The 26,759-nt window shown below is 32.4% G+C and overlaps 3 protein-coding genes across 4 annotated transcripts in view; 1 reads left to right on the top strand and 2 right to left on the bottom strand.

The window, feature by feature from the left end:
• The window catches only part of slc12a5a (solute carrier family 12 member 5a), a 2,560,186-nt gene that overhangs the window by 1,865,079 nt on the left and 668,348 nt on the right, over nt 1-26,759 (top strand). The gene's annotated exons all lie outside the window — the stretch shown is intronic.
• The window catches only part of anks1ab (ankyrin repeat and sterile alpha motif domain containing 1Ab), a 413,081-nt gene that overhangs the window by 23,095 nt on the left and 363,227 nt on the right, over nt 1-26,759 (bottom strand). The window lies entirely within an intron of this gene.
• The window catches only part of pkp1b (plakophilin 1b), a 44,401-nt gene that overhangs the window by 9,564 nt on the left and 8,078 nt on the right, over nt 1-26,759 (bottom strand). The window contains exons 3-9 of the mRNA XM_087258193.1: nt 22,434-22,864; nt 15,553-15,694; nt 13,278-13,482; nt 11,163-11,331; nt 6,569-6,686; nt 3,163-3,336; nt 1,170-1,340 (exon numbers count right to left, since the gene is read on the bottom strand). Coding sequence (XP_087114319.1) covers nt 1,170-1,340; nt 3,163-3,336; nt 6,569-6,686; nt 11,163-11,331; nt 13,278-13,482; nt 15,553-15,694; nt 22,434-22,864 — 1,410 coding nt within the window. The remainder of the gene's footprint in view (nt 1-1,169; nt 1,341-3,162; nt 3,337-6,568; nt 6,687-11,162; nt 11,332-13,277; nt 13,483-15,552; nt 15,695-22,433; nt 22,865-26,759) is intronic.

Below are 26,759 nucleotides of genomic sequence, written 5' to 3'. Positions count from 1 at the left end.
ATATTATAAAATATTAGATTATGTTTGAATAAAACGCATAAAAAAATAAATGAATAAATGAACCTATGAAGAGGTGCATACTTGTGTGTGTGTGTATATATATATATATGTATATATATATATATATATATATATATATATATATATATATATATATATATATATATATATATATATATATATATATATATATATATACACAAAATCAATTAACGTTCAAAGTACACTTTTTTTTTTTTAAAGTCCAGCCAATGAAAAACGAGAGAATAAATAATAATAAATAATCTAAAAGCTAAACTTTGGCTCTCATGCAATTTTATTAAATTTAAACAAAAATAAAACTGAAGTAATTGTATTTAAGCACAAAGAAAATCTGTCAATGTGGGATCTTTGGGCCCACATATTACCCAGTGTGCAAGAAATCTTGGTGTTATGTTTGATGAAAACTTGAAATTTGATAAACAGATCAGTACTGTTGTAAAATCCTGCCTTTACCACCTCAGACAAGTGTCTAAAGTCAAACCATTTTTATCCCAGAGACATTTTTAAACAGTGATTTATGCCTTCATAACAAAAAGTCTAGATTACTGTATTTCCCTCTATTATGGTGTTTTTCAGTCTTCTCTCTCTCGTCTGCAACTGGTACAAAATGCAGCTGCTAGACTACTTATTGCCACCTGCAAGTATGAACTGGTAACTCCTATTTTTGCTGCACTTCACTGGTTACCCTTTAAATACAGAATTAATTAATACATTTTATTATTCGTTTACAAAGCCATCAATAATCTTGCTTCTCAGTACCTTACTGACTTTCTCTGTCCATATATGTTATAATCTCAATTTACTCACTGTGCCTAGAACACGCCTTAATCAACGAGGTGATCGAGCGTTTGCTGTTGCTGGTCCTAAACTCTAGAACATTCTGCCAATGCACATTAGACTTTCCTCTGCTTTAAAGAACTATTGTCCCTTGCTTTTAATACTTAACACTTGCTGATACTTTTAATACTTTTTATTGGTACTAATTTATTAAAGGGCATCCGCTGCGTAAAAAACATGCCTGAGTAGTTGGTGGTTCACTCCACTGTGGCAACCTCTGATAAGTCAAGAACTAAGCTGAAGGAAAAATGAATGAATGAATGAATGAAATCAGAGTGACTCAGTCTTACTATGCCTTCATTGGCTGTGAGGTTCTGCAGGGTTCCACAACAGGCCTCCAGTGTGGCGTCCCGTTCACTGGAACTCAGCAGATTGAGGTAAAACTGCAGCGCTTTAGAGTGGAAGAGCCAGCCCACACCTTCAGGGTTGTTATCCTCCATCACAGGATAGTCAAAACCCCTCTGAAACACAAATACATACAAAGACATGAAGGACAGTGCTTCATAAAAACTATCCATAGTGATGCAATGGTGTCTGCTCACGCAAGTCATGGACAATGATTTTAATGATCACAATTTGGCAATAAGATGAAACAATATCTGAAATCTTCTTTGTGGCTAACCCTTAAAATAAAATAAAATAAAAATAATAATAAAATCAAATCAAATCAAATCAAATTCTAAAAACAAATAAAATAATACTAAATTAAAATTAAATAAAAACAATTCTAAAATAAACCAAAACAAATAAAATAATACAAAAAGTTAAATAAAATAAAACTAAACAAAGAAATTTGTCTTCTTTGTGGCCAACCAATTGAGTACCAAACTAAAGTAAAAATAAAATAAATAAATAAATAAAAATAAATAATTAAATTAAACGAATAAATTGAATTAAATAACAATACTAAAATAAAACAATGCTAAATTAAAATAAAATACCCCTACAATAAATTAAATAAAAAAAATACTGAAATGAAATAGAATTGAATAAAAATGTAATAAAAATTTATAAAATAATAATAATAATAATAATAATAATAATAATAATAATAATAACAATAATAACAATAAGAAAATATATAAATAAATCTAAAGTAAAATAAAAATAATAAAAAGATGATTTATGTAAACAATAAAATAAAATAAAACAAAATTAATTGAAATAAAATAAAAATTTAAATTAAATTAAATAAAACCAAATTAAAGGTAAATAAAAACTAAAATAAACTAAAACAACTAAAACAATATTAAAATAAAAATAAAACAAAAAATAAATAAATAAAACTAATACTTTATCTTCTTTGTGGTCAACCAAATTGAGAACCTAACTAAACTGAACTGAACTGAACTAAACTAAACTAAACTAAACTAAACTAAACTAAACTAAACTAAACTAAACTAAACTAAACTAAACTAAACTAAACTAAACTAAACTGAACTGAACTGAGCTGAGCTGAGCTGAGCTGAGCTGAGCTGAGCTGAACTGAACTGAACAAAAAAATAAATATAAATAAAATTAGTAATTAAACTAAATTAAATAACAATAATACTAAATTAATTAATTCTAAAATTAAATAAAATAACACTACAATATATAAAATAAAATAATATTTAAATAAAATAAATGTAATAAAATAACACTAAAATGAAATAATAATAATAACAATAATTCTAAAATAAGTTAAATATGAATAAAATTTATGTAAAATAAAATTAACACTGAAATAAAATAAAAATACAAAAATAAAATAAAATTAATACAAAAATAAAATAAAATAATATAAAATTAAATTGATTTAAATTAATTCCAATAAAATTAAACACAAACATAATAATAAAATCACATTAAATAATAATAAATTAAAATGCAATAAATACAATACTAAATAAACTAAAACAAAATAATTAATTAATTAATTAAACTAATACTTATTTGTGGCCAAGCAATTTAGAGACTAAACTAAACTAAAAATAAAATAAAATAATTTTTTTTTAAATATTTGATGAAAAACAATAAAATCAATTAAATTAAAATAAATTAAACAACAATAATACAAAAATCAAATAATACTAAAATAAATTAAATTACATAAAAATGTAATAAAATTAACACTAAAATAAAATAATAACAATACTAAGTTAAATAAAAATAAAATAAACACTGAAATAAAATAAAAATAATACAAACATAAAAATAATGCTAAAATAATTTAAAATAATAACAAATAAAGAAAACCATTCATATTTAGGTATACACATGATAAAATATGAAGCCACAAACCTGCTTGAGTTTCTGGCTCTGTAACCTGAAGCAGATGATAGGACCAGCGTCAGAGGAACTGGAGCGGTTGTGAGACTGACTGGCCAGAGCGTTTATTTTGTTGAAGAGAGTCGGCATCTCGGTCTCCAGCTGATAGGTCAGGTTGTGCAAAATGCAAACGCAGTTCTCCAACGACTGGGTGCAAAAAGAGAACACAATATGAGGGTCATATCATGAATTAATATATAAATTCATTCATTCATTCATCTATTCATTCATTCATTTTCTTTTCGGCTTAGTCCCTTTGTTTACCAGGGGTCGCCACAGCAGAATGGACCGCCAACTTTACCAGAATATGTTTTACACAGCGGATGCTCTTCCAGGTGCAACCCAGCACTGGGAAACACCATACACACTCATTCACAAACATAAACTACGGCCAGTTTAGTATTTAGTTCATCTAATTCACCTATACCACGAATGTTTGGACTGTGAGGGAAACTGGAGCACCCGGAGAAAACCCACGCCACAGGGGGAGAACATGCAAACTCCACACAGAAATGCCAACTGGCCCAGCCGGGACTCGAACCAGCGACATTCTTGCTGTGAGGCGACAGAGCTAACCACTGAGCCACCGTGCCGCCCATCCATGAGGTATTCTGAGCTCAAATATTGTTCACACACACATTTTAAAGACACCTGAGAATACATCCAGTAAAACTTATGACCCATTAAAATGTTGACCTAAAATCTACAGTAAATCCTAGCTGCCGACTACACAAAACCACACTGCAGATGTTTTAAATAGAGCCAGATTTGACCTGGAAACAGTGTGAAGTGACCGTGACTGTGTGTGTTCAGCAAAAGCGACATGCAGTAAGTATTTATAAATCCTCAGAGACAGAAAATAGATGTTGAAACACGCTGGCGAGGTCTTGATTAAATCTGCTCGTCAATTAAGAGTGAGTAATGCACTGTTTCTCCTGCCACAACAATAGAGTTTGGCTGCAGGAGAAAACGCCTTGTGTTCATACACGCTCTCCTTCAGGGAGTTTCAACGTTTCGGCACCACTGCAGAATAACTTCATCATCCAAAAACAAAACACACTTATTAAATCATCTATGCCACACCAGCATTCTCCACCCAGACTTGACATCCATGCCATCCTAAAACTGCATGATTACAGAGAAAATAAATACTGATGCAAGAGTCACACACTTTAAGAGCCATTCCTTAAAGGGACAGTTCACCCAAAAATGAAAAGTACTCACTGTTTACCCTTCCTTAAGTGTCCCTCAAGCACATTAACTTTCCCTGAAGCACTCTTTGGTTTGATTTTGAACTTGAAGAAGATATTTTAAAGAAAACCTGTAACCATTGAGTTCTATAGTAGGAAAAGCAGATACTGTGAAAGTCAATGGTTACACGTTTCCAAAATTTTTCAAACTATCTTCTTTTGTGTTCAATAGAAGAAAGTCAAACAGGTTTGAAACAACCCAAGGGTGAGTAAATGATGACAGAACATTCATTTTTTAGACAAACACAAAAATACTCATCATTTATTCCCCATCAAGAGTTAAACATCTTTAGGAAAACACAACAGAAGATATTTTGAAGAATGTCAGAAATGTGTAACCACTGATTTCCATAGTGGGAAGTACAGATAATGTGGAAGTCAATGGTTACTGGTTTATAACATTTTTCAAACTATCTTCTTTTATGTTCAATATAAGAAAGTCAAACAGGTTTGAAACAACCCGAGGGTGAGTAAATGCTGACAGAACATTATTTTTTTAGACAAACACAAATATACTCATCATTTATTCCCCATCAAGAGTTAAACATCTTTAGGAAAACATAACAGAAGATATTTTGAAGAATGTCAGAAATGTGTAACCACTGATTTCCATAGTGGGAAGTACAGATAATGTGGAAGTCAATGGTTACTGGTTTATAACATTTTTCAAACTATCTTCTTTTGTGTTCAACGGAAGAAAGTAGGTCAAACAGGTTTGAAACAACTCGAGGGTGAGTAAATGATGACAGAACATTCATATTTTAGACAAACAAAAATATGCTCATCATTTATTCAACCCTCAAAGGTTTAACACCTTTATGAGAACACAAAGGAGGATAATTTGAAGAATGTCAGAAACCTGTAACCATTGACTTCCATAGTAGGAAGTACAGATAATGTGGAAATCAATGGTTACTGGTTTATAACATTTTTCAAACTATCTTCTGTTGTGTTCCATAGAAGAAAGAAACAGAAACAGGTTTGAAACAGCTCTAGGGTGAGTAAATGAAGACTGAATATTCCTTTTTTTAATGAATTTAAATTTACTCTTCATTTATTCACCATCAAGAGTTAAACATCTTTAGGAAAACGCAACGGAAGATATTTTGAAGAATGTTGGAAATGTGTAACCATTAACTTCCATAGTAGGAAAAGCAGATACTGTGGAGGGCAACAGTTACAGGTTTACAACATTTTTCAAACTATCTTCTTTTGTGTTCAACGGAAGAAAGTAGGTCAAACAGGTTTGAAACAACTCGAGGGTGAGTAAATGATGACAGAACATTCATATTTTAGACAAACAAAAATATGCTCATCATTTATTCAACCCTCAAAGGTTTAACACCTTTATGAGAACTCAAATGAAGATAATTCGAAGAATGTCAGGAACCTGTAACCATTGACTTCCATAGTAGGAAATACAGATGATGTGGAAGTCAATGGTTACAGATTTATAATATTTTTCAAACTATCTTCTTTTGTTTTCGTTGTTTTCAATTCAAACAGGTTTGAAACGACTCAAGGGTGAGTAAATGAAGACTGAATATTCCTTTTTTTTATTAACTAAAATATACTCTTCATTTATCCACCGCCAAGAGTTAAACATCTTTAGGCAAACACAACGGAAGATATTTTGAAGAATGTTGGAAATGTGTAACCATTGTAGGAAAACCAGATACTGTGGAGGGTCAACGGGTACAGGTTTACAACATTTTTCAAACTATCTTCTTTTTTGTTTAACAGAAGAAAGTAAGTCAAATGGTTTGAAACACCTTAAGGGTGAGTAAATAGTGACTTAAGTTCATTATCACTTTTGGGTGAACTCTTTAAAGGGACATTTCATATTTTTAGGTGAACCGTCACTTTAACGCGTTTCAAAATATCTTCTTGCAATACGGTAATTCAAACCATTAGGATGAATCATTTTGAGCAATGCATTGAACGCTAATTAATTTTCCTCTTTATTTTCAGCAGAATGAATCAGAATTCCTGAAAGACTCCAGATTTTCAGTGATAGGCACATACAGTTCAAGACGAAATTATTAGTGAAATCCTGTGAATTTTGTATTATTTTCAAACATAACGGACAGATTTTGCACAGTGAACTGTATAAATGCACAAGTGTTTACCTGGTTATCAGGCATTCCTGCGGTGATGCAGTTCTCTGTGTATCGCATGAGCGAGTCGATCAGGCCTTTGCAGTTGCGCATGGATTGTCGGTTCGCCAGTTTGGATCCGCTCAGGTTGCTGTCGACAGACAGGAGAAACAGATGCACTTTTGATGTTTGACTTTACTCCAGAATTCACAAAAAAAGACACAATCAATCTGATGACAGAAATACATTAAAATGTACATTAATTTGATAAACCGAGACCTGGTTGAAGTAACATTAGTCATAGTTCACGCGAAAATGAAAACTTCCCCTTTTATGAATTTCAATCCTCTGTTGAACACAAAAGAAGATATTCTGAAGATTGTTGGGAAAAAAATGTTATGTAAAATACAATAAATACAAAACTAAAATAAACTAAAACAAATTAAAAAATAAAAATAAATCAATAAATCAATGAAAAAATAAATAAATAAATTAAACTAATACTTATTTGTGGAAAAACAATTGAGTAACTAAACTAAACTAAAACTAAAATAAAATAAAATATATAAATAAAAAATAATTCATGAAAAACAATAAAATCAATTAAATTAAAATCAATTAAACAACAATACTAAAATAAAACAAAACTAAAATAAATTAATTTAAATAAAAATGTAATAAAAATTAACACTAAAATTAAAAAATAACAATGCTAAAATAAGTTAAATATAAATAAAACTTCCCCTTTTATGAATTTCATTCCTCTGTTGAACACAAAAGAAGATATTCTGAAGAATGTTGGAAAAAATGTTATGTAAAATACAATAAATACAATACTAAAATAAACTAAAACAAATAAAAAAATAAATAAATCAATAAATCAATGAAAAATAAATAAATAAATAAAACTAATACTTATTTGTGGCCAAACAATTGAGTAACTAAACTAAACTAAAACTAAAATAAAATAAATAAATAAAAAATAATTCATGAAAAACAATAAAATCAATTAAATTAAAATCAATTAAACAACAATACTAAAATAAAACAAAACTAAAATAAATTAATTTAAATAAAAATGTAATAAAAATTAACACTAAAATTAAAAAATAACAATACTAAAATAAGTAAAAAATATATAAAACATCCCCTTTCATGAATTTCATTCCTCTGTTGAACACAAAAGAAGATATTCTGAAGAATGTTGGAATAACAATTTTATGTAAAATACAATAAATACAATACTAAAATAAACTAAAAGAAATAAAAAAACTAATAAATCAATAAATCAATGAAAAATAAATAAATAAATAAAACTAATACTTATTTGTGGCCAAACAATTGAGTAACTAAACTAAACTAAAACTAAATAAAATAAATAAATAAATAAATAAAAAATAATTCATGAAAAACAATAGAATCAATTAAATTAAAATCCATTAAACAACAGTACTAAAATAAAATAAAATAAAAATAAATTAAATAAAAATTTAATAAAAATGAACACTAAAATAAAATAATAACAATACTAAAATAAGTTAAATATAAATAAAACTTCCCCTTTTATGAATTTCATTCCTCTGTTGAACACAAAAGAAGATATTCTGAAAAATGTTGGGGAAAAAAATGTTCCTCCTAACATTCTTCAAAATATCTTCTTTTGTGTTCAACAGAAGAAAGAAAGGCAAAGAGGTTTGGAACAAGTGAAGAATGAGTAAGTGATAAGAGAAGTTTTAAGAGTTCACACTTATTTTTTTGATTGTTTGACAACTGTTAGCAGGTTTGGCATGCTGTCCCGGGAGAGAACCCTGAGCTCAGAGATAGTTGAGCCCAGGGCTCCTGCTAGGTCCATAGAGCATGTGAGGGGAGTACGAGATCAGGTGGTTCTCGAGAGCTCCCCGTGGTAAAGGAGGAAAGGAGGAGAAGGGGTGGATGGAGGGTTTCTTCAGAAATGAAGATAAGGGAGTAGTTCTAGTTAGGCTACTTATAGTGAGTTTGGATTAATCTGATTGGCTATCTAATGAATGTAGATGGGTGGCCAGCTGCAGTCAATCATATCACAAGCTCCTCTCGAAATTAGTTTGTAAAACTTCACTTAATTTTTAAATGAACTATACATCTAAAACAAACTTACAAAAATAATGTAATATACACTGAAGGCATATATATAGAAGTTGAAGTGAGAATTATTAGCCCCCCTGAATCATGGTGGCGCAGTGGGTAGCACAATCGCCCCACAGCAATAAGGTCACTGGTTCGAGCCTTGGCTGGGTCAGTTTGCATTTGTGTGTGGAGTTTGCATGTTCTCCCCGTGTTCGTGTGAGTTTCCTATGGGTGCTCAGATTTTCCCCACAGTCCAAACACATGCGCTAAAGGTGAATTGAAAAGGCTAAATTGGCCATAGTGTATGTGTGTGAATGAGTGTGTACAGATTTCCCAGTTTCCCAGTGTTGGGTTGCAACTGGAAGGGCATCTGCTGCGTAAAACATATGCTGGATAAGTTGGCGGTTCATTCCGCTGTGGCGAACCCGGATTAATAAAAGGGACTAAGCCGAAAAGAAAATGAATGAATGAAATTCTATGCAAATTATTAGCCAGTTATTAAACTCTATTAAAAAAAAAAATCATCGTCATCATCATATTGATCATAATCAATATTGTTGACAATATCATACCATAGACACCATAATCAAAATTATGAGACTATCAGTACTTTTACTTTAGAAAAAAAGTTGTATAGGAAAAGAGTTTTTTAAGCATCAAAATCCCTAAAAACCCCTTACCCTCTTTGACCTGCACCTATATAATAATTGTTTTACATTTTCAAATGTACCATTTTGTCACATACTGCAAATTTACTGTATGTCAATTTGCATCTTACAGCTTAAGAACCGCCCACTTCCACACAGACTATTGACATTTGAAGTGACCAATCACTGTCTGTATTGATTTTGACATTCCAAAGGTCATCAAAAACTAAACCTTGACAGAGAACTGAATGCTTAGGAATATCTAACTACATCACATAAAAAAATTACAAAGAAAACTTTAAATAAAATGAAGGCAAGAAATATATTACCAATAAATATATTACCATACTTAAATTACAAAATTTTTATTTGAATATGCAAAGTACTAATATAATAGTATAACACAATACAATACAATATAATATAATATAATATAATATAATATAATATAATATAATATAATATAATATAATATAATATAATAATAAATAATATAATACAATATAATACAATACAATACAATACAATACAATACAATACAATACAATACAATACAATATAATATAATATAATATAATATAATATAATATAAAATAATATAATATAATATTAAATAATATAATATAATATAATATAGTAATTAAATATAAATATAATAATTTGAATATAATAAATGAAATAATAATAATTATTATTATTATTATTATTAATATTTTATCTAATATAATAAATATAATATAATGAATATAATAATAATATTAATGATAATAATAATGTTATTAATAATAATATTAATAATACTTAATATTATTATCTAACATAATAAATAAAATGTAATAACACTACTAATAATTATTATTATAATTATTTATTAAACCTAATATAATAAAAATAATAATCATCATCATAATATTATATATATATATATATATGTATATATATGTATATATATATATATATATATATATATATATATATATATATATATATATATATATATATATATATATATATATATATATAATTAATATAAATCTTAGGTTCACTTAGTAAAGTGTTGCTATTGTTTTTTCATTCTGAAAACAATTCAGGTTTTGTTTATTTATTTAGCTTAATTTAAGATTTTATATGTAGGTTTATTTTTTTTATAATGAACACTGACTTTTTTTATCACTCTATAAATCTGAACAATACTGCCAAAGATCATAATCACATTGTTAGCATTAAAATGTCATATAAAAAAGGTAATATATGAATAAACCCATTGGTAATATAATAAAAAATAAATCTTAAGTTTATAGGAGAAGCTGAAATTAAGAATAACTCTCATTCTTTTAAACATATAAATATTTTATGCATTTCTAAGGCCGCAAAATCAAGGGAAAAATAGCGGAATTAAAAATAAATAATTGTAATATATATTTTTGATGTTTTTCATTCCAGAGATCTAATATAAGGCAAATAAAAATCCTAAATTGACCAGTACACAAAATCAGTGGTTTTGCTTGTCGTGTCATGCCCTTACAACATCGGCGATCTGGCAAACATCGCCCTAAAGGGTGTTTATAAGTTTGAACATGACGAACAGACAAAAGAAAACACCAAAAGTTACATAAAGCCAGACAATCAGTTTCAGATCTGGCCAAATCCAGCAAGTGATTTACAGTTTTGTTTCCACTGAGCTCTAGGTGGTCTGTAGGTGCGCCAACATCAATACAAGACCCAGATAAAATATTTGAACAGCTTTACTGGTGAAAATATAACCTGAGCGTTTGATTCTGCAACAATGCCGCTATTATAAGAGCCGCTGGTGACGTTTGCCTTGTTTACAGCAGTCAGAACAGAGCCAATGTGTGTGTGAGTGATGTTAATGTTACCGTAGGCAAGCCGTGGCATTGCAGAAAACCTCTGGTGCCAGGCTTGTGTTGGCGTTGTCGACTGTATTGGCTGAAAACGGCTCTATAACTTTCTCTGTGAGAGCAGGCAGAGCCGTACGGAGCAGATCCGGCTTCAGACCATCTTCAGATGAAAGGTTCCACAGGAGACCTACAAACACACAAAAAAAAAACAATATGCATTAGGATTCAAGAGTGCACACAAAAACAAACCTATATAAAACAATTCAACAAAGCACAAACAAAACATTATAGAAAAACAACAAAATGCAAACAAAACTATATAGAAATAAATCAAAAGAGCAAAAACAAAACAATATAAAAAACAACAAAATGTCAACAAACCTATATAAAACAATTCAACAAACCGCAAACAAAATATTATCGAAAAATGAGAGTATGCAAACAAAGTTATATAAAAAACTAAAGAATGCAAACAAAATAAAAAAGAGCCCAAACAAAACAATAAGAAATTAAACAGAATGCAGATAAAAGAATATGAAAAACTTTGGAATGCAGATAAAACAATATAGAAAACCAACAGAATGCAAACAAAATAAAATAAAAAATAAACAGAATGCCAACAAAATAATACAACAAAATAAACAGAATGCAAACAAAATAATACAACAAAATAAACAGAATGCAAACAAAATAATATCAAACAATAAACATAATGCAAACAAAACAATATAAAAAACTATGGAATTCAGATGAAACAATATAAAACAACAACAGAATGAAAACAAAATAATATAAAAAATTACCAGAATGAAAACAAAATAAAATAAAAAAATACAGAATGCAAACAAAATAATATGACAAAATAAAACAGAAATGCAAACAAAACAATAAATAAAAAAAAAAACAGAATACAAATAAAACAATATAAAAATAAAGCAGAATGCAAACAAAACAATAAATAAACTACAGAATAAAAACTAAATAATATAAAACACAACAGAATGCAAACAAAACAACATTAAAAACAACAGAATAAAAACTAAATAATATAAAACACAACAGAATGCAAACAAAACAATAAATAAAAAATTCAACAGAATGCAAATAAAACAATATAAAAATAAAACAGAATGCAAACAAAACAATATTTAAAAAAACAACAGAATTCAAACAAAATAATATAAAAAACAGTGTGTATTATGTATATTTATTTTTATTTATAAAAACGTAAATTTGAGAAAAAGATTTGTTTATCTTTATATAAAATATATATGTATATGATACAAATTAGATATAAATTCAAATATTTATGTAACAAATTATTTTTTGTATAGTTTTGTATGCAAGTGTGTACATCATATACAGGTGAAGTTAGAATTATTAGCCCCCCTTTGAATTTTTTTCTTCTTTTTAAAATATTTCAAAAATAGTGTTTAACAAAGCAAGGACAATTTCACAATATGTCTGATAATATTTTTTACTTCTGGAGAAAGTCCTATTTGTTTTATTTCAGCAGGAATAAAAGCAGTTTTTAATTTTTTAAACACCATTTTAAGGTCAAAATTATTATCCCCTTTAAGCTATATTTTTTTTCTGACAATCTACAGAACAAACCATTGTTACACAATAACTTGCCTAATTACCCTAACCTGCCTAGTTAACCTAATTAACCTAGTTAAGCCTTTAAATATCACTTTAAGCTGTATAGAAGTGTCTTGAAAAATATCTAGTCAAATATTATTTACTGTCGTCATGGCAAAGACAAAGAAATCAGTTATTAGAGATGAGTTATTAAAACTATTAGAAATGTGTTGAGAAAATCTTCTGTCCATTAAACAGGAATTAAACATTTAATTATTAAATAATTCTGACTTCAACTGTATATATATATATGCAGTCTATATACACATAGGTATATTATTTCAAAACAAACTTTTATTTGGATGTAATTAATCCCGATGCATTCTTGACCAACAGCACTAACAATTTATAATAAACTTTTTTTTACTCTTCTACGGTCCAGCCTCATGATCTGAGTGTCCTTGTTGACATGTCCCCTTATCTGTGTATGTAAGCATGCATGCATGTATGTATGTGTGTGTGTATGTGTGTGTAAACAGAGCCGGTCTCCACCTGTCAGGTGTTTCTGTGTCTCAGTGTTAGCGTCGCCCAGCAGTTGTGCGGCCTGTTTGATTCCTCCACTTCGCTGCACCTCCTGTTTGTTGGGCAGGTTTTTGAAGATGGCGTTTCGCAGCGCCGCAGCCACCGTCTCCTGAACCTGAGGACTGGAGCTGCCCAGCAGGTCAACCAGCAGCGGCAGACCTTTCAGAGTCAAAACCTGAAACACAGGACAGACCAGAACACATCAGAGCACAACACACTAGCGTTTGCTAGACTGAAGCTTTAAATATAGCTGCTGCTAAACGTTTCTGCTCATAAAAGCTGGAATACCTCAGTAACTAACTGAAATAAAATCATTAATTGACTAATGATTAATTGACTAGCTGCGAACGGAAGTCAACTAGAACTATTTATATTAATCAATAATATTATTCATTAAATTGCCCATTAAATTGTTATTTATTAGCACCAACCACTACCCCAAACCTAAACCCAATCATCACAGTAAAGTAAAAACAGTAATTACACAGAGTATTATTCATATTATTTAATAAATTACTTATTAAAGTGTATTTTATTAAAGTCTACCCCTACACTAAAACCCAGCCATCACACTAAAGTAAAAACAGTCATTATGCAGAGTATGATTCATATCATTCATTAAATGATTCATTAAATTGTTTTTAATAATGCCACCCCTAAAGCAACCCTCACAGTAATGTATAAATATGAATTATTGTTGCAAATGATGCTATATTGATGTGAGTATCTGCAGCTGTATCCCTTCTAGACTTTGCCCCATGGCAGCGCCTGCTCTTCTGTAAATAATGTCAAAATAATAAACTCAATCCAACACAAGTTTACTTGCATAGCACTTTTCACAATAGTTATTGTTGCACATTATTGCATTACAATTAAATTCAGAAAAGTTAAGGTTATTAATTATCATAACGGCCACTTTATTAGGTACACCTTACTAGTACCGGGTTGGACCCCCCTTTGCCTTTAGAACTGCCTTAATCCTTCGTGGCATAGATTCAACAAAGTACTGGAAATATTCCTCAGAGATTTTGCTCGATATTGACTTTACAGTACCACGCAGTTGCAGCAGATTTGTCGGCTGCACATCCATGATGCAAATCTCCCGTTCCACCACATCCCAAAGGTGCTCTATTGGATTGAGCTCTGGTGACTGTGGAGGCCATTTGAGTACAGTGAACTCATTGTCATGTTAAAGAAACCAATTTGAGATGATTCACGTTTTATGACATGGCGCGTTATCCTGCTGGAAGTAGCCATAAGAAGATGGGTACACTGTGGTCATAAAGGGATGGACATGGTCAGCAACAATACTCAGGTCGGCTGTAGCATTGACACGATGCTCAGTTGGTACTAATGAGCCCAAAGTGTGCCAAGAAAATCTCCCCCACACCATTACACCACCACCATCAGCCTGAACTATTGATACAAGGCAGGATGGATCCATGCTTTCATGTTGTTGACGGCAAATTCTGACCCGACCATCCGAATGTTGTAGCAGAAAAAGAGACTCATCAGACCAGGCAACGTTTCTCCAGTCTTCTATAGTCCAATTTTGGTGAGCCTGTATGAATTGTAGCATCAGCAGTTCTGCTGCTGTAGCCCATCTGCCTCAAGGTAGGAGATGTTAAGCATTCAGAGATGCTCTTCTGCAGACCTCGGTTGTAACGAGTGCTTATTTAAGTTACTGTTGCCTTTCTATCAGCTGGAACCAGTCTGGCCATTCTCCTCTGACCTCTGGCATCAGCAAGGCATTTGTGGCCACAGAACTGCCGCTCACTGGATATTTTCTTTTTCGGACCATTCTCTGTAAACCCTAGAGATGGTTGTGCGTGAAACCCCCAGTAGATCAGCAGTTTCTGAAATACTCAAACCAGCCTGTCTGGCACCAACAACCATGCCATGTTCAAAGTCACTTAAATCACCTTTCTTCCCCATCGTCTTGACGTTGTCTACATGCCTAAATGCATTGAGTTGCTGCCATGTGATTTGCTGATTAAAAATTTGCGTTAACAAGCAGTGGGTACCTAATAAAGTGGCCCGCGAGTGTACTTACAAAAAACTTTAACTAAATAACTAGTAACTAATATATTTTAGCAGTAAAGTTAATATACAGTATATATATAAACATGGTAAACCTTCAGATATATAGTATATAGTGCATGTTCAATGAAGTGTGTTTGTGTGTATAAACGTGTATAATTGTCTAACAGATGTGGTGTATTGATGCAGTTGTAAGTGTCCAGACCTCCTGCTTGGCCTTGTCATCATTGAATGTACTGTGCTGGATGTAAGACGCTCCACACAGCTGAACGTTCTCATCTGTACTGGACAGACAATCAACAGCATCCCGCATGGTCATATCAGACACCGGCTTCTCTAGGGTCATCCTGCAGACACATGAGGGATCGTTAATCCATTCAGCACATCAAAACCACTACTTGTCTTGTGGCAAGTTGCTGTGTAATAAGCAGTGGTGTAAAGTAACAAATTACAAATACTCGAACTACTGTAATTGAGCAGTTATTCTCATGATCTGTAATTTACTAAGTAGTTTTAAAGATGTGTACTTTTACTTTCCCTTGAGTGTGTTTTTAGTGCAGTATCTGTACTTTTACTCCACTACTTTATGATTTCTTTTTTATGGGGATTAGAAAAATCAGTCCTGTGATTCCTGTCTAATCAAAGCAGTTTGGAAACATTTTAAGTGTCCAAGAAGATGTCCAAAATCATCACACACAATGACCCAGAGACTGTTTAGATGTATGTCACCGATGAGAAGATGGTTTTCTGCATAATAACGGAAATGGCTTTAAACACCCAGCAGGCACAGGACGTCAACATGATGTTATACTGACGATGTACCCCAACGTCATGAGTCCTTGCGTTTTGATTGGGACTAAAAATAGGGTTGACGTCAGAACTTAACGTCAGGACAACGATGTCAGTGTACAACGTCGAACAGACGTTCCGTTTTGGTTACTTTTCAAGGCAACCTAAAAACAACCAAATATCAACGTCTAATGATGTGGGAGCTTGATGTTGTGAGGGTGTTATCACTATGACATCTATCAGACGTTGGATTTTAGCTGCCATACCTAATGAATAAATGCGTTACTTCTTCATTCAGACACGAGCGCAAGTCTGCAGAGTTTTCCCCACCGTGTCTATCATAGATCAGCTGTGATCGCCGCGGCCGCCTGCCGCTTATCAGTATCACTCATCTGTGAAGAGCCCAGCGTGCAAGAGCCAATTGCAGCCATTTTTGTTGAGGGTGTGACCAATCAAAGGGGTGTAAGAGAACTAGACAAGGATCAGAAAGCGAGCGGGATATTTATATTTGTTCTTATTATTTGCTATAAATGCTTGTGTTGTTTAAAGGTACAGTTTATGTATCTGACTTTTTATTAAATGACAATATTAATAGTATATAAATAAGATATGAAGATATGAAGAAAATATAAAACTGTGTGTGTATTATGTATATTTATTTTTATTTATAAAAACACACATGCATGCGTAAATTTGAGAAAAAGATTTGTTTATCTTTATATAAAATATATATGTATATGATACAAATTAGATATAAATTCAAATATTTATGTAACAAATTATTTTTTGTATAGTTTTGTATGCAAGTGTGTACATCATATACAGGTGAAGTTAGAATTATTAGCCCCCCTTTGAATTTTTTTATTCTTTTTAAAATATTTCAAAAATAGTGTTTAACAGAGCAAGGACATTTTCACAATATGTCTGATAATATTTTTTACTTCTGGAGAAAGTCCTATTTGTTTTATTTCAGCAGGAATAAAAGCAGTTTTTAATTTTTTAAACACCATTTTAAGGTCAAAATTATTATCCCCTTTAAGCTATCTTTTTTTCTGACAATCTACAGAACAAACCATTGTTACACAATAACTTGCCTAATTACCCTAACCTGCCTAGTTAACCTAATTAACCTAGTTAAGCCTTTAAATATCACTTTAAGCTGTATAGAAGTGTCTTGAAAAATATCTAGTCAAATATTATTTACTGTTGGCAAAGACAAAGAAATCAGTTATTAGAGATGAGTTATTAAAACTATTAGAAATGTGTTGAGAAAATCTTCTCTCCATTAAACAGGAATTAAACAATTAAATTATTAAATAATTTTGACTTCAACTGTATATATATGCAGTCTATATACACATAGGTATATTATTTCAAAACAAACTTTTATTTGGATGTAATTAATCCCGATGCATTCTTGACCAACAGCACTAACAATTTATAATAAACTTTTTTTACTCTTCTACGGTCCAGCCTCATGACTATATCTGACTTTTTATTAAATGACAATATTAATAGTATATAAATATTAATATATTCATGCATTTTAATACAAGAATTGTTGCTGTGAAGAAAATATAAAACTGTGTATGAAAAGCATCGTCAGTGCACCATGTTGCACCGAAATATTGAATTGGACCGAATTGATGGCATAATAATCGTAACTGAACCGAACCGTGAGACTAGTGTAGGTTCACAGCTCTAGTATTTGACATATATATGACGTTGGTTTAAGATGTTGGCTAGATTTTGGTTACTTTCCAACACAACCAAAAATCAACCAAATATTAACGTCATTCGACGTTATTGGATGTCAAAATAATGTTGTCCTTAGATGCTGGCTAGACATTGAATTTTGGTCACCTGACATCACAACCTAAGTGTAACCTTATGATGTTGTGTTTCTGCTGGGCAATAGCTAAATGAACCACAGAATGTCTAAACACATGTAAATTACCTGTAAATGCATCAGCTTTTTAAAGTGTAATACTCACTACTCTTGAGCACTTTTGAAAGGTCTTTTTACTCACATTTTGAGTAATATTTACAACAGATAATTCTACTCTACTTGCACTTTTTATTAAATGACAATATTAATAGTATATAAATATTAATATATTCATGCATTTTAATACAAGAATTGCTGCTGTGAAGAAAATATAAAACTGTGTGTGAAAAGCATCGTCAGTGCACCATGATGCACCGAAATATCGCATTGAACCGAATTGATGGCATAATAATCGTAACTGAACCGAACCGTGAGACTAGCTAATAGCTAAATGAACGACAGAATGTCTAAACACATGTAAATTACCTGTAAATGCATCAGCTTTTGTATATTAAAGTTTTAGAGCATGATCCCTCAAGTGTGGATTTTTAAAATTGTTGCTTATCTCCTTTTGGAGTTGTAGTTGCATTACAAAAAATGCAGTACAGACATGTAAACGCCTTAATCAAACTATTATTAGTCATGTAGAACTTTTCGCTGAATTTTGCAACAGGATATTTCATACACAGATGGATTTGACACTATTCTCTGCACTCTGCACCAAGTTAGTTAGCAAAGGACCACAGACAGATACACTTTAAAATGTGGAGGTTTTTTTTTTCTCCCATTTGGCATGCGATATCAAATTCCTTTCAAACAATAGTCTTCCACAAGTGCTTAATTCATACACACATTCAATACCTCAATACCCCAGTTTGTCATGTGGGCATGAATGAAATGTTCCTGCATGAAAGTGAAACTACCGAACAGCAATTAAAGTCAAAAAATTAAAAATTAAACATCCAAAATTACATGTGGATAGAAATGTGGATAGCGTGGTGACGCAATAACGTTAATCAAACTACAGTATCGATTACTGATGTCCATGTAAACGTAGTCAAGTAAAGAGTGTAATACTCACTACTCCTGAGCACTTTTGAAAGGTCTTTTTACTCACACTTTGAGTAATATTTACAACAGATACTTCTACTCTACTTGCACTACATTTTTAGGCAAGTGATGTTACTTTTACTTGAGTAAGATTTTTCAGTACTCTTTCCACCACTGGTAATAAGACAGATAAAGTGCATCCAGGACAGAATAAAGCCCTTCAGTCTTATACAATAATGCTCCTCTTTGTGTCAGGCTGCTGAAAATTCTACAATAACAACATCCTGGATGTTTTTTTTTATCCCTACCATAAAAACTGTAAAGAAATAAAAATGAGATTTTTTTTATTTAACTATTACAAGCATGATCAGAGTAATCATGTTATTATTAATCATGTTGTTAGAATTATATTTTACTTTATATTCATTCAATCATTTTCCTTTGGCTTATTCCCTTATTTATCAGGGATCACCACAGCGGAATGAACCACCGACTATTCCAGCTCATGTTGTAAACAGTGGATGCCCTTCCAGCTGCAACCCAGTACTTCCCAACAAAGTTTCCAAAGTAAATTGCCCACGTGACGTGCGATTTCAGAGCTGAAAATATTATGTTTGGAAAGCCTGCCTGGCTCATTGTGGTAAAAGGGCTCGATTAAATGAATCAAAATAAACTGTTCAGCTTGCTCCGGCCCTGAGTATTATTCAGTTTCCTCACTTCGAACCACAAGTTACAAGTAACAAAACACAATTAAATACATAATTCACAAGCTGAAGAAAACAAGGAGGCAGCCATTTTAATCGCACTTTCACTTGTGTAATGGAGGAAGAAACTGATCCATGATCCACTGATCCTTGTACTGACATAGTCCCTTACATCAATAGTCTTTTCTGATCCTTCCTTTAACAAACTGCCTAAGAATCCCCCGTTGTTAGCTTGTAGATTTCAGAAGCACTCAAACAGCACAAGGCTGGGCTATAATGCTGAGGTGTTTTTGCAAAATTAAACCTCAACCACTGACTCTTCACAGCCTCACTTTTGGGTAGAGAAACACTAACTTTCCCCCTTCCAAAAATATCCAGCTGAGGACAGCGTTGATTCAACCGGTGTCTGCTACAGTGTGTGTCTAGCCTCTTTTTCTTTGGTCTGTGTTAGTGGGTGGGGCCACAGGTTTAAATGTTAACGGGTTTGCGCACGCAACAACTGAGTGGGGCTTAAGCTTCGTATTCACATCACGGCTAAACCCCCGTTAGACTCGTTATCAAGATGATTCCTTTGAAGTATTAGGAGTCGACTCTTTTATAAATGAATCACTCATTTGAAGGGTTCACAAAACCCTTGATTATTATTATTTTTTAGATTTTAACAGATTTGTGTGTGTTGAGCATGAGTTAAGACAATGTTAGCACCTGTTAGCTTTAACTGTGGGGAAAACTGAATAGTTTTGAGCTTTTGACAGCTAATTTCAGCTTCTGGGTTTAAAATGATTTTTAGGGCGGATCAAAATCGGCGACTTAGCGCAAAACTGCAAGTGCAAAGATGACTAGTTGGTTTCTCATTATTATTCAGGCCCGGATTGGCTAATCGAGAGGACCGGGAGAGCTCCCGGTGGGCCGGTCCGTTTTTTGGCCGCGAGGGACGGTGTTTCTAGCTGCTTGCACTCTCAGCAGTCGCACTTTTTTTTTCATTTATTTATTTATTTGACCATAGCCTCACTCTTTTTATTCATTATTTTGCCGCAGCTCCGCTCTTCTCATTTATTGTCCCACAGCCCTATGAGCAAAATGCAGCCTGCAGGGTAATGATGATCTAACTATCATTCCAGCCACACAAGCATAATAGCGCCATTGTAGTCCAGTGGTCAGCACGTTGCATTTTAATGTCGTCGATCCGTGTTCGATCCTCACCTGAGTAATCCTTTTTTTTCATTTTTATTTATAAGACATGTAAAACTGTAAGGTTGTTGAACATTTGAAGTTCTAAAACAGCTGTTTTCTTGAAAAAGGAGTGATAGTGTGAATAGAAACTGAATTGGAAATGACGTTATTATAATATAGTCAGTCGTGACCTGAGGTGGGACAATCTAATGCTTGAAACTCCAGGGCTGAAAGGAGTCCCAATCCGGCGCTGTTATTATTCATAGCGGAGTTTTCTTATCATTTGAGAAGAGCCGGCTTCTTAATCATTCATGACTGCACGTGCTTTCCGAAGGCAACACAGACCTGCCAGTGCCAAGCTGTGAGACACGGACCCACGGCACACAGCATTTAGCCATTCATGAAGGGTCGTATGTGTTTGTTTTCATGATCCACAGGGTTTGTTGCATGTTTTCCCCGCGATGCTGTCAGGGCTGATACAGCAAAGCTGTCTGTGTGCAGCAAGCTTTTTTGTTGGGAGAGCAGTGCGAGAATTGGAGAATGGCGGACTTTGTCTTTTATAGGGAGTTCGTTCACATTTAGACACATCGCCGTGCTGCTGTGTTTGCCTAAATCATGTAGATTACCAACAGGGCTAATGGTCAAAATAAACAGGGCAAGAGAGCTGCTGCACTGAGTCTGCATTCAGACCTATGATTCAGACCAGGGGATTGAGGGAAAAGTCCTTATTTATAGTGTTTCTATGAACACGGTTATCTTTATAATGATTTAAATTGTGGTTATGTGTATATGTAATTACGAATAACAATTGTAGCAGGGCGTTAAATTACTGTTTATTTCTTTGCATTTTAACTTTGTAAACTATAAAATCATGCGTCTCCTTAAGGTTTCCGTCTCATTTTGTGAGCCGACTGACGACAGTTGTTGGCTCCCCTCCTTCTCCCCTGCTAGCCCCACCCACTCCTGCCCTTTGTTCGCGGAGCTCCACGCCCATTATGATGCATCTTTTGAAAAAACTCTGGGGTAGATCTGAACCGAAAGTGGGGGGTGACATGACCCTTAAAACACTGCCCTCTTTCAGACTTAAGCTTTAGCTGGATATTTCACTTCACTTTGAGCTGTTACACACTACATGGAAGGTCATTCTCAAAAACCCATGATAGGGGCTCTTTAAATCAAACTGAACAACCTATTTATTCTGTTAATGATCATTTGGCACCAATTTGTCTTCAAGGAAATCACAAAAATTAACAACATTAATTTGGGTGTTTTCCAGTGATGGGTTGCAGCTGGAAGGGCACCCACTGTGTAAAACATATGCTGGATAAGTTGGCGGTTCATTCCGCTGTGGCGACCCCAGATTAACAAAGGGACCAAGCCGAAAATGAATGAATGAATGAACAACCTTAATTTTTGGGGGACCTAAAGTGCATGTGTAGCACCCGGAGGAGACCCTCCAACACAGAAAGAACATGCAAACTCCACACAGAAATGCCAAGTGGCCCAGCCGGGACTCGAACCAGCGATCTTGAAATGACTCACCCAGAAAAATCTTTGGCCTGTCCAGACCTGATCATGGACATTCTGGACTCTCCATTGGACTGCAGGGAGGATGGGCGTCTGCTGACGGCGTTAACCTGATTGCTGTTTGACATTCGGACAAGGGTGGTGCCGTTACTGTAACTGGAGGAGGGCATCTGACTGCCTTTCTCCCACCTCTGGAAGGTCTGCCGGCTGGTTTGGCTGCGTTGACCCGTGCTGCTCATGCCGTTGGTGGTGGGTTGGAAGCCCAGGTCTGGAGCGCTGCGGGTGGATTTGTTGTAGAGCTGGTTACTGGTCTTCTGCTGGGTGGAGACAGAGCCTTGAAATCCGTAGATGGAGCGATCGTATCTGCCGGAGCTGCTGTTTACTTGCTGTCCACTGGAGCTGCGGGAGTTGGTGGACTTGCGCAAGATGTTTTGTCTTTGCATGGCCTGGAGACACAAACGATTAGTTAGGTATTCACTCAGATTGACAAGGAGATGTCATGTTACACTTGATGATTATGGTTAAGATGAATTGTTTAAAAAATGTAAATAATGCACTTAGAAATGTAAGTGATTCATTAAAAACAATAACAGAATTAATGCAAAGAAAGTAAACAGCAAATGCTGAATACATTTAAATGCTGAATAGTGCATTTTAACTCTAGTGCTTTCAGATTGTGCACGTTTTAACAACAGATCTTCATGCAAGGTGAAATAACAATTGATATTTTAAAATGCAGAAAATAATAAAGGAAAAAAAAACTATATGCTAAGAAATTAAAAGAAAAAAGTGCATAAAATGAAAAATGTAAAAGAAAGTCTGATTTTTTTTATACAGTGTCATGTTTATATGGGTGCTTATTATTTAAAAATGTAAATACTACAATAATATACTAACAAACAACAAAATAATTAATGCAAAGACACAAATCAAATTTGCTATTTACATTTAAATGCTGAATTGTGCATTTTAATTAGTGCTTCACCTAAAAAAACTTTGCTGTTTGTTCAAACTACTTATTTAATATGAGCTGAAACAACACAATTCTTAAGTTTCTTGGAGGGGACAACTTAATTGATTTATGTTCAAGCTACTTACATTTGTAAAAAAAAAAATAATAATAAAATAAAAAAAGTAAGCTTAATTCCTTCATGTTGTGCCAACACAAATCGATTGTGTGGAACCAGCATTTCTAGCAGATTGCACATGTTTAAGAGTGTGTGCAACTACACATTTTAAAGACAGATCTTCATGCAAGCTCTCAAGGTGAAATCATAATTGATATTTTAAAAATGAAATGCAGAAAATATTATATGCAAAAAAAAATAATGAAATTAAAAAGTCAAAAGGGTGCAAAAAATTACAAACGTAAAAGAAGGCTGATTTTTATTTTTATTTTTAAAAAGGAAAACAATGCAAAAAATTGTGAAAATGTACTCCAAAAATGACAGGTTATTTCAACCCAATTTTGGAGGTAACAATGACTAATCCAACTGCTGGGTTTTTTTTGAGTTAAATGAATAGGACCAAATTTAACACAACGTTTGGGTTAGTCCATATTTTACCAAATTTGTAAATAACCTTTAAATAAACTGGGCTTTCAATCACCCAGCATTTCTTAGAGTGTGTAAAAGATTAATTCACAACTAAATGCATGCTAAAAAATGTACACTGTACAAAAAACAACATGAAAAAAGTCATGTCAACAAATCATTTTTGTTACCTAAACTTACTTTAACAAGTTAATCAGGTTTCGGCTAAATTTGTTTTAGTTAAACAAAGTTGAGCTTATTATTTTTAGTCAGTTTGATTTATGTAAATTGAGATGACTAAAGTTCATTTGATTCAACTAAAAATAAGACAGAATTCTGATTTACAGTCTGCTGAACTTAATCTGACGGTTTTAAGTATTTGACAATGGATAGAAAATAAAAATGTAGATTTTAATGAAATTATACCAAACACGATCAGACTGCGCAAGCTTAAAATTCTACTTTACTTTACAATTTAAAGTCAATCCTTGGTCCTACTTTAAAATAAGTGGCCTTAACTAGTATGTATTTACACTGAAATTAATCATTTGTTATAATGTACCTGTGTATAATTCAGGTTTTTTATTGTACTTATGATTAAAATACCTGTAATTACACCTTTAATTACACTGTTGACATCCCCTACATCTTAACCCAATCTTAAACCTGTGCATACCATTAAAACCTGTCTCTAACCCCACCCATATCCCACCTCAAGTGTTCTGCAATACATTATGAACAAAGTAAGTACACTTTATTTAGTTTCTGATGCAAGTACATAGTATTTAAGGCCATCTAATATAAAGTGGGAACCAATTCTTGTCAAAGTGATGCCATCGTTTTGTTTTTGAGGCATAAATATTTACTAACTCACTATTATAGTGCTCTAGTGGTATCAAGATTCTGCTTAAAAGCTTTTTACACTCCTAATCTTATAATTACAACCTGAAAACAGCTCTGAAACCAACGTTTCAATTTAATCCATGCCACAGTTTTGCCTGAACAAGACTTTTGGCCAAAAGAATGCCTATATGGGCATGTCCATGGATTAAAACACAATCGAAGCACTGTAGATCTATGAAGCAACAGTGTGCAAATGATAAAAAAAAAAATCTGATTACTTTGTAAACCAGCATGTCTGTCCATTATTCAAAATGCAGAGCCGTTTTAGATCCATCGCAGGATGTCAAAACTGTTTTATGCACAACATAAAAAATAGGTGACATAATGCAGGTAGATTACACACTCGACTGAAGCCAAACAAGGCATTTAAAGCACAGACGGTGTTAGGATTCCTGCAGATACACCCAAATGTAAAGAAGGTTTGGCAGAAAACCTAGAAAGAAGGTCGCTTGGTAATACAATACCACGGTGAGTCATGAAAAGTCAAGGAGAAGAATGCCTTCATTATGCCTTTTACACTTTTACTGGGTAAATAAAAATGTAAAAAGCTAAATTAAAGTTCTCGACTCGTTAAATAAGGATATTCAGGGTTTATTTTTATGCGACTGTAATAGTAAAGTGTTTGGTGAATGTGTTATTAGGCTAAACAGATATGCTAACAATGACATCCTAAACTGATAGATAGTTTCTCCACCCTTGTGAATTGCATTGTACAAAATGCTGAGTTCCACACAATTAAGTTCACTTGTTTTTACAAATTCAAGTGGACTGAACATAAAACAATTACGTTGTGCCTCCAAAAACATCAAGAATTGTGTTGTTTCAGCTCATTTTAAATACGTAGTTTAAACAAACATCAAACATCATTTTTGAGTGTGTTGACTTTGATGCTTATTCCAGCTACTTATAAAATGAGCTAATGCAACACAATTCTTGAGATCTTTGGGGGAAGCTTAATTGTATTATGTTCAGTCCACTTAAATTTGTACAAACAAGATAATTTAATAAATTTGTGTTTGGGCAACATTTGTGTTTGGGGAACACTACAATTTTACAGTGTATTGAAGTTTTTATAAGAATAGCATTGAAAATATTGAAATATATATGTATATAAGTCTTATTTGTTTTATTTTGGCTAGAATAAAAGCAGTTTTGAATTTTATATGAACCATTTTAGGGACAAAATTATTAGCCCCTTAGAGCTATATTTTATATCGATAATCTACAGAACAAACCACTGTTATACAATAACATGCCTAATTACCCTAACCTGCCTAGTTAACTTAATTTACCTAGTTAAGCCTTTAAATGTCACTTTATGCTGTATAGAAGTGTCTTGAAAAATATCTAGTCAAATATTATTTACTGGCATCATAGCAAAGATAAAAAAATCAGTTATTAGAAATGAGTTATTAAAATTATTAGAAATGTGTTGAGAAAAATCTTCGATCCGTTAAACAGAAATTGGGGAAAAAATAAACAAGCGGTCTAATAATTTAGGGGAGCTAATAATTCTGACTTCAACTGTGTGTGTGTGTGTGTGTATATATATATATATATATATATATATATATATATATATATATATATATATATATATATATATATATATATATATATACATATTTCTATTGTTGTCTTGAATGGGCGTCTCACATGAAATGTGAATGAACAAAAATGTGTTTTAGTCACCCAAACTGTAGGCAAGTAAAAATATCACATCTACTAGGTAAAAAATGGATAAACTGCTAAATAAAAGGACTCTTCTCGTTAAATTAGGATAGTCAGTTTTTTTTTAAATGCAAGTATAATAGTAAAGTGTTCAGTGAATGTGTTATTAGGCTAAACAGATATGCTAACAATGACATCCTAAACTGATGGATAGTTTCCCCACCCTTGTGTTTAG

Source organism: Danio rerio, chromosome 6 (genome assembly GCF_052040795.2).
Source record: "Danio rerio strain M-AB ecotype USA chromosome 6, GRCz13ab, whole genome shotgun sequence".
NCBI lineage: Eukaryota > Metazoa > Chordata > Actinopteri > Cypriniformes > Danionidae > Danio > Danio rerio.
Note: the sequence above shows the minus strand (reverse complement) of the source record. Positions and strands in the feature narration are given on the sequence as shown.